Source organism: Acinonyx jubatus, chromosome D1, assembly GCF_027475565.1.
Source record: "Acinonyx jubatus isolate Ajub_Pintada_27869175 chromosome D1, VMU_Ajub_asm_v1.0, whole genome shotgun sequence".
Taxonomy (NCBI): Eukaryota; Metazoa; Chordata; class Mammalia; order Carnivora; family Felidae; genus Acinonyx; species Acinonyx jubatus.
The window spans coordinates 53,302,427-53,311,799 of NC_069390.1; the positions used below are offsets into that span (position 1 = coordinate 53,302,427).

Below are 9,373 nucleotides of genomic sequence, written 5' to 3' on the forward strand. Positions count from 1 at the left end.
TCATCCTCTCAGAACTAAGCCCTAATGTACCCTTTTCTAGAATTATTTGCTTTCTGAAGATCCTGCTTCTTCTCAAACATTTTTCAGTTCCAAATTTCAGATTCGCACAGCACAATTTGCATCCTTGGTCACCAAAGACTTTTATGTAGATTCAGGAAAGGCATCACTCTGGTCACAAGTTACAAGTTCAAGGATTTCAACAAGCATTTGGTCAGTGCTTGTCTGCATTCCCTTGCAAGCTAGGCATTGTGGAATAAAGCACAATCCCCAGCCAAATTCAAAATACATTTGAAGGCATATGATATGCACTTGATCCTAGTACACAATTATGCAAAATGGTGTATAGTGCCAATTCCTCATAGATATGATGCAGATTCTGAACGCTTTAGTGATTAAATTAAAGATATTTTTCATGGAGTAACATATGAAAAGGTGCCATCTGAAGTGACCTCGTTAACCCACTGAGAGTCCAGCACTGACAGATATACCACCATACAGCTGAATCATATAGCATTCATAGACTATAGAAATCCCTGTAAAAGTCCCCATCCTAGACCTTACAGAAAAGCCTTATAGATCAAATCTCTCAATTCTTTCTTTTCTTTCTCATTTCATCTGCAGAACTTCCTGTCTCACTGGTCCTAGGATGCTCAGGTGAGTGAGAATTCAGTTCTGTCACTCTTCAAGAATCCCGTTCTAGATTGCAGGTTGGTGAATCCAAGACCGTAAAGCCATGACAATCTCTTATAATGGCAGCCTCCAAAAAGCCACTTTCTTCCTAACAGGCTTCCAAGGTCTGGAAGCTCTCCATGGCTGGATCTCTATTCCCTTCTGCTCCATCTACTTGACAGTTATTGTAGGAAACCTTACCATCCTCCACATCATCCATACCGATGTCACCCTCCATGAACCCATGTACTATTTCTTGGCCATGCTGGCCCTGACAGACTTGGGCCTTTGCCTATCTACACTGCCCACTGTGTTGGGCATCTTCTGGTTTGATGTCAGAGAGATTACCATCCCCGCCTGCTTCACTCAGCTCTTCTTCATCCATACCTTGTCACTGGTAGAGTCTTCAGTTCTACTGTCCATGTCCATTGACCGCTATGTGGCCATTTGCAATCCATTGCGTTACTCCATGGTCTTGACACCTGCACGTATCATCAAGATGGGGCTGAGCTCAATTCTTAGAAGTGCCCTGCTCATCCTGCCCCTGCCATTCCTCCTTAAACGCTTCCAGTACTGCCGCTCCCATGTGCTGGCCCATGCCTATTGTCTGCACCTAGAGATCATGAAGTTGGCCTGCTCTAGCATCATTGTCAATCACATATATGGGCTCTTTGTTGTGGCCTGCACTGTTGGTGTGGATTCACTGCTCATCTTCCTCTCCTATGCCCTCATCCTCCGCACTGTGCTAAGCATTGCCTCCCGCCAGGAGCGACTTCAGGCCCTCAACACCTGCGTCTCTCATATCTGTGCTGTGCTACTCTTCTACATCCCCATGATTGGCTTGTCTCTCGTGCACCGCTTTGGTGAACATCTGCCCCGTATTGTACACCTCCTCATGTCTTACGTGTATCTGCTGGTCCCACCTCTCATGAACCCCATTGTCTACAGTATGAAGACCAAGCAAATCCGTATCCGCATTGCTAAGAAGCTTGAGATTGTAAAATCCCTTAAGTGTTTTCGATAGGATTAGGTTAGGATGAAGAGAGGGAGCTTTGGGGCATGAAGCCTATTGATATTTTTGGTTTTCAGGGAATCCGTAGCAGATTACCTCCTTAAGCAGCTTCTAGAAACTTTCTGGTGATTCTAGCTGGTACCCCGGCTGACTCTCCAGAAAGCCAACAGTAACCCCCATAGGCATTCTTGGAAAATGTCATCAATCTTCCAGCAAGTAGTTCTCCACCAATCAGCCTCATCCTAATTGTGGATCAGCTTTGGCCCAGAACAACTTAGTGAACTTTGTCATTCAGTGAGCTTCACTCACATGTTGGTGGACAACATCCAAATGCCAGCCTTGGGAAAGATTCTTCTCTTGAAATCTTGTTTCCTTCTTAGAGACTCTCCCTCAGCCCTAGAGTATCCTCTATGGTTCTTTCTTTCTTACTCTTAGTTGATTCCCTGTTACTATAATCTCTTGTTAATAAATGTTTATATTAAACTTTTCTGTTAAATTATTCTGTGGTTTCTTTCTTCTGACTGGACCCTAACTAACACACCACTCAGAGTAAGTTCTTTGTTTTATCATACCTACCCCACATTTTGGTCTAGTACATTAAAGGAACCAGTTAGCATCTAGAAACTGTGACTTGCCAAGTGAGTCCTATTTCTGTATGAAAGTCACACTCTCTGGGTTTCAGATTCATCACTTCCATCCCTCAGCCAGTTGAAGTTGAAGATTTTCTGCAAAGTCTTCCAGAGGCTTCACGCCGCCCTTGGACTAGTATCTATTGAAGAGTTCTTACAAAACTAAGTTTCAGAAGGCAGCAGGAGAGCAACTTAAAACTGAAGTTGATTTAAAAAAAAGTAATAACATCTCGTGTTGATACCTGGGTGTGTGTCCAAAATTCTGTGAAAGGACATAGGACAGTTGAGGATCTGGGAGCATTCTCTAATACGTATACATTTTAATTTCAAAGTAAATAAAACACCTGTATTTCCTCCCTACCTCCAATCTTACTGATTTCTTACAGAAATCTTACAGATAATCTTACTGATTATCTGGGAAATATGATAAAAAATAATAGTGACAATTGTGGCAATAACACCCAATAATTATTGAACATTTACTATATACTATAGAATGTTTAAAAGCACAATTTGACTTTCCTTTGGAAATTAAGATGACAGAGTCAAATTTTTAAAATAAGATTTTTTTTTTAATTTTAAAAACTTACTGTAGGAAGGTATTCTCCAGGTAGCAGCTAGCTGACTGTTATATGCTGATTATTTGATTATTGATACATCAAAATTATGAGCTTTTTTTAATGCAGAACTATAACCTAGGATCCATCCCAAGAATTTCCTTCTGTTTATTTGTGAAGAATGGCCTCCCAAACACTTCAATAGGGTAGAAAAGACCGCAGTAGGAGTGAAAAAGGTATGCCTACTTCAGGAAAGTTAATTGAAAAGCATCCTTATAAGACACATTTTTAAATGGTCATGATGTTTATGTACTTACTACAATACTGAATATCAATCATTTTGTTGAAATTTTAATTTCTCAAACTATTTTCATTTAGTGCTATATTACCATTCAAGATAGCAAGTTCTCATATAATTCTTTTAGATAGGAAGTTCAATGAGGTAAGTTACTATAACCAACATCACGTGTAATAAACGGAAAGCCCCAAACCACATTAAGGTCTGTTGGATCTCAAAACATAAACTTTTGGCATTGTGCTGTTGAGACTTTTTGAACTCTAGTTTTCCCACATATACTAACACTTTAGATTAATGCCTCAGTGGCGACAAAGGAAAAAAAAAGTAGATCTAAAACAGCATGGGATATTCCTGGGAAATATACATTTTAGGTGTTAGGTGAATATGGATGGGCATCAAATTTACTCACACAACTAGGGTGTGCAGGGGGAAAGATGTTACTTATTTTATTTCTAATCATCTTTCTTATTCATAAATATCTACCAACTAATTATCACAGGAAAAATACAATAAAAACTATTTTAAAACCATACTTAAATTAAAAGAAAAACACTAATTTTTGCATCAGTTTGTCTAAATCCAATCCAATAATATTCTTTTAAGGTCCTTTCAGTTTCTCCTAGCTGGTGTCTCCTCAAGGCAGCATCTTTACGCACAAGTTATTCCCTTCATTCTGCCCCTACCTTGTTTCTTTTCCTATTCTTTTCTGTGATAGGAGATGAGTTTTTAGTTCTTTTGTCTCTTCCCGTATCATGTCCTGTTTTTCCCCTCACAGAGCTGAATAGTTAAGATTTAAAGCATGTAGGATATCTTCCCTGTAATAAACTGTTCAAAGATTAATTCCCTCTCTCTGTCTGTCTGTCTCTCTCTCTCTCTTCTCTCTCTCTCTCTCTTCCTCCCTCCCTCTGTTTCTCTTCACAAAATCTGAGATTCAGACCTATTTTCTTCCAAAACATATCTAACACTATCTCTCTCTTCTCAGTGCTTGGACTCAGAGATGGTAAATAAATATTGCTTGTGTATTTTTGTGGGGGAGTGTGTGAGGAGGTATTATTTATGTTATAAAACATTTGTTAAATAAGTGAAAAAGTGGGTGATAGGATGCATGGATAAACAGATGCTATTGGCTGAATTGTGCGCCCTCCCCCAATTTATACTGAAGTCCTAACCCCCAGTTCCTCAGAATGTGACTGTATTTGGAGGTAAAGGCCTTTAGGAGATAGTGAAGTTAAAACAAGGCATTTAAGGTTCGCCTTAACCCAATATGAGTCATGTCCTTATAAGAAGAGCAAGAGACATCAAGGATACACATGCACAGAGGAGAGGCCATATGAGGACACACAGAAGATGGCCATCTGCAAGCCAAGGAGAGAGGCCTCAGAAGAAACCGAACCTGTCAACACTTTGATCTTGGGCTCTGCTGGCCTCCAGAACTGTGAAAAAATAAATTTCTATTGTTAAAGCCACCCAGTCTGTGGCATTTTGTATTGGTGGCCCCAGAAAATTAATATAAAAGGTAACTGTGTTTTGAAATGGATTCCAGGTTAAAAGTGATACATTTTTTTTTATTATAGAGGGAATAAAATATTCTGGAATCAGAGCTGAAAACAAATCATAAAGACAAGGATATATAAGAATTCTTAGACCTTTGTGGTTGCGACTAATGTCAGTTTCTGATTCTGCACTACAGGGATGAGGCCCAGAAATCTGCATTTTAATAAGCATTACAGGTGGTTCTGATCCTGATTATCGGGGGACTCTGATTTGAGAAATACTGCTACATAACACTCGGATGTGTCTACAATGTGTTTGACCAAAGATTAATGGAATGAAACCACAAGAGGAAGCCCAGCACATTCCAAGGGGGCCCATCAGGCCAATGAATTGGAATAAACCTTTTATGGTTGGTGTGGGGATCTGAGACATTCCTTAATATTTATACCTTTGTATTCTCAAAGTAGAGTCAATAAGCTGGATACTAATTACCTGGGTAATGAAAACACTGAAATGGCCTTCCTTTCCTCTTTCTAAAATATCTTTCCCATCAGCTTTTAAAGTCCAAAATGGATGATTAATTCTTCATATCTCTGTATTGACATATGAAACTCCTTGGTTTACCTATGCTTTTCAGGGGCTCATGTTGCCCAAAAGGTACAAAAATGAATTCCTTTCTGAAGGTAGCTCCTTAACGTCTAGAAACAAAGGGCTGAATTCTGTGTCTGTGTGGATCAGAGACAGGAAGAGGAGATGGAGTACAGGCAAGAGTCCCTGAGTATAGACAGGAGTCAGCAGCATATAGGGTTACTTGGGGCACCAAGAATCAACATTATCACCATATTTCCAGGAATGTGATGTTCCTTTCTTCCCCTTTAGTGATGGGAGAAGAATTGAATTAAAAATGCCCTTTTAATGTTATATATACCCACCATATACACTGTCACTTCTGATTTGCATAACTATATGGTTATGATACATCATATATAAAACATTATCAACAACACCCACTCTGGTTTCCTAAAGTTGTGGAGCTGTTCAAAATATTTCACGATATCTTCAAAAAGTAGCTACAGTGTGTAACATCTCCTGGGATTCCCATTTAGATATCTCACAAAACTATTCCCTTCTTTTCTTTCCCTTATCCCCAGAGTATGAGATAATGAGGTCCAGAAAACCAGTCCTCCTAGGGAATTGATGAAAGATTCTTGAAATGGTCTCAATGGGGACCTCAGGAAGTTTCATAAAAATCAAGGAATTCAACATCCATCCTTCAGTCTCTCCATACCCTCCAGAGTCTCTGGTTTTAACTTTCCTTCTCCCCTGTCAGAAGAACTGAAGTCTCTGCACCTAGCCTTGATAGGTAAGTCAGGTGTCTGGTGCTCAGTTGTGAAGCCAAGAAGAGGTCCTAGAAGGCTCAGTCTGAGCTCTGGAGAGGGAGAGGAGAGAAGGGACTTTGAAGCACAAGAAAGGCTGTAGAAGATGCCTGCAGAAGGTGGTGACCATTGCAGTCAGATCTCACTAACTTCATGGGATCCCACGTCTGGTTTTAGCACTAGCTTAGTAGGGAAACAGCAGCTTTCTCACACCCATTCACTTCATTGACTTCTAGCCCAGAGAGTTGCCTCATATGTGGCAACATAAGAGTATTACTGAGACCCACAGAGACAGACAAGTTAGGCAAGCAAAACCGAGATGCAAGAATGAGATTAGCTATAAGTTCAGTCTCTACTCCTTAGCCTCAGACACAAGGTTAGCAGAATCAGGAGTTAATTCCAAGAAGCAGAGACAGAGGGGTAGGAAGTAAAGTGATCCTCTGAAAGAAAAGCTTGTCTGTGACATGAAAGGACATTTTCCTGAGCAACCACAGAGTCTGAGTGATAGAATTAGAAGCAGCCATTGAACTTGTGCAAGTACCTCTAGGAAGTGTTCTCCAAGAACAATTGTGAGCAAGCCATTTGTTAAGTTTACCACTCCCCTCTACACTTGAACTGGTCAAGAACAATGAAATCCTCACCAAATCTGAAAATGGATACTCTGAAGACCTTTAAATAAGAACCCCTTAGAATAGTTACCTTACTAAGATCTCTCTGGCCAACAGGCTAAAGGTGGTCTTTCCCAGGCAGATATCTCTTGGCTTCACTATTCTGGATTTTCTTTTATATCCAAGTCCTTTCCTTCAACTTATTCTCATAACTCTCTCTCTCTCTCTGTCTCTGTCTCTGTCTCTCTCTCTCTCTCTCTCTCTCTGATTCTTACTCTGCCCTACTCCCTTTAAAATGTGAGGCACAAACTCTGAAGAGAGTCTACCTTGAAGTAAAAGAAGGTGGGGAAAAATACTTTTGATATTTCCCTCTATTTTTGTCATTCAATCTTCACTCATTTCAGGCTGTCTCAGCTTAAAAAAACTACCCAGCTATATTAAACTAAATGCTTCCAAACTTTCAGAATGCTCCTTGGAGCTCCAGAGATTTCAGTTTGAATTCCAGCTGTCACTGATTGATAGTATGATTTTATGCACATCATCAAATTCTGTAAGCTTCTCTCCTCATTTGCAAATCGAGGTAATAATATTAACTTGCAGGGTTTTTCTAAGATCTAAATGCTATTTCTTTTTCAGTGCTCCTAGTACAGTGCCTGGAAAATAATAGATGTTCATCATGTATTATAAATTAACTTTTATATTATTAAGTAATATATATTCTTTCTTCACTACCCTACTTTGTTTTCATGTCAAAACATTTTCTGCCTTAAGTTTTATGCATTATATTGTTAATCACCAGGTAGCTTGCCTGTCCCTGACAGGTAAGTTTATCACAGCTCTTCTGAATTCATTTTGATGAATGATGTGGTGACCACTGATCATGGCTGAAGTAGAACCTGAGGAACAACACACAAGAGCCAATCTGACCTTCAGGTGGACAGTGAGTTAATGACACTGGCTATTAATTTCACTGGTGTTTGGAGTGAGAGAGGGTGTGTATTTCTCCAGTCACTTTATTAATTTAGCTAAAGAATCAGTACTTTTCTGAAGGTCTATTAAGCCTTTGATATTATGCTAGCTGCTTCTAGCTGACAATGAATAGTCCTGTATGTGGGGAGAAAGTATAATGTTTGTTGAGAGCCTGGAATCTAGAGAATAACTGGATATTATTTCAAATCTCATTTTGGCCATTTACTGTATCTTTGATCTTAGATATATTAACTGTCTCTAATCCTCTATTTCTTCATTTATAATATGGTACTATTAATAGAACTTTTTTCACAGGATTAAAAAAATTGTAGTGTTTATTTATTCTTGAAAGAGAGAGAAAGAAAGCACGAGTCAGGGAGGGGCAGAAGAGAGGGAGACACAGAATCCAAAGCAGGCAGTCAGTACAGAGCCTGACACGGGGCTTGAACTCACAAACTCTGAGATCATGACCTGAGCCAAAGTTGGACACTTAACTGACTGAGCCACCCAGGCGCCCCAATTCATAGGATTTTCTTTAAGTGATAAAATATGCACTGAGTTACTAACAGCTAACCAAATAAATTTCGCTCTTAACCATGCATAAAACAATTTCTGAGTGCCTACTGTATACCATAGCCATTATAAGCACTGTCTTTACAGAAGTAAGCAAAGCCAAGCCTCTGCCATTTTTGAGCTCACATTCTAGTGGAATTATTAACTGGGAGTGGGCAGATCACTGCTTTGAAAGTCAGGAGTCTTAAATTGGCATAAGAGTTCTGCCCAGTGACTGTCCTCTCATGAACCTTCATTTTTTAATCTAAGGAAGAATAAGTCCTACTGGCATATTGCATTCTATTCTGTGGACTCTCATGGACTCTGCCTTGCAATTGTGGATGTGGCCATGGTTGATGGTGCTTCAGCCTTTTCTCTCACCTAGGTTGATAGAAGTTGAACTCTAGATCTCCAGGGAATGCAGGTTACTGATTCACAGGAGAATCAGAGCTTTGATATGGCACTTCAGCAGTCAAGAATAACTTTACAGACAGCTATTCATTCACTCCCCAGTCCTTACTGGAATTCTGTGAGCTGAGTAGCACATGTGAGCTATCTGGATCAAACTAGGCTTCCACGACTGGAAGACCAGAGGAGAAGGTGAATGAAGGATTAATCTGTGTCTAAGGTTAGAAATTATATGTGGCTGATGAAGATAATCAAAAGGGAAGAAAGGAAAGAAAGAAAGAAAGAAAGAAAGAAAGAAAGAAAGAAAGAAAGAAAGAAAGAAAAGAAAAGAAAAGAGAAAGAAAGGCAAAAAATGAAAGAAAGAATGAACAAAAGAACAAAAGAAAGAAAGAAGGAAGGAGGAAGGAAGGAAAGAAAGAAGAAGAGATTGGAAAAAAGGAAGAGAGAAAGAGAGAGAAGGAGGAGGGAAGGGAGGTAGGGAGGAGAGAGGGAGAAAGGAAGGAAGAATGGACAGTGACAAAGGAATAGCAAAGGAAGTAAGGTAAGAGAAAGGAAAGAAAGATAAGTTGAAAGAAAGGTTAGAACATTAGTGAAAGTTCTGGCAGAAAAGAGGCAGGTGAGGAGTGTTTAATTAAAGATCTCCTCAAAAGAGGTAGGCAAAATTAGTATAACCAACAGGAATAGTGTAGATGCTCAGACCTCTCAGCCTGAAGGAGAAAGGAGAAAAGAATTCAAAGAAAAACATTTTTCTAAAACAATGTGGAAAGAAGGCCAGAGACCAGAAGGAAGTGACCTCTGGAG

General features: G+C 39.6%; 1 protein-coding gene across 1 annotated transcript; it reads left to right on the plus strand.

The window, feature by feature from the left end:
• Positions 1-733: 733 nt before the first annotated feature.
• LOC106966065 (olfactory receptor 51G1) lies at positions 734-1,693 on the plus strand. The gene has a single exon (XM_015062143.2). It carries the CDS (start codon positions 734-736, stop codon positions 1,691-1,693), a length of 960 nt encoding a protein of 319 aa, XP_014917629.2.
• Positions 1,694-9,373: the final 7,680 nt, after the last annotated feature.

Excerpts from the sequence above, each read along its gene's own strand:
- LOC106966065 (XM_015062143.2), top strand. The coding sequence starts at position 734 with ATGACAATCTCTTATAATGGCAGCCTCCAAAAAGCCACTTTCTTCCTA.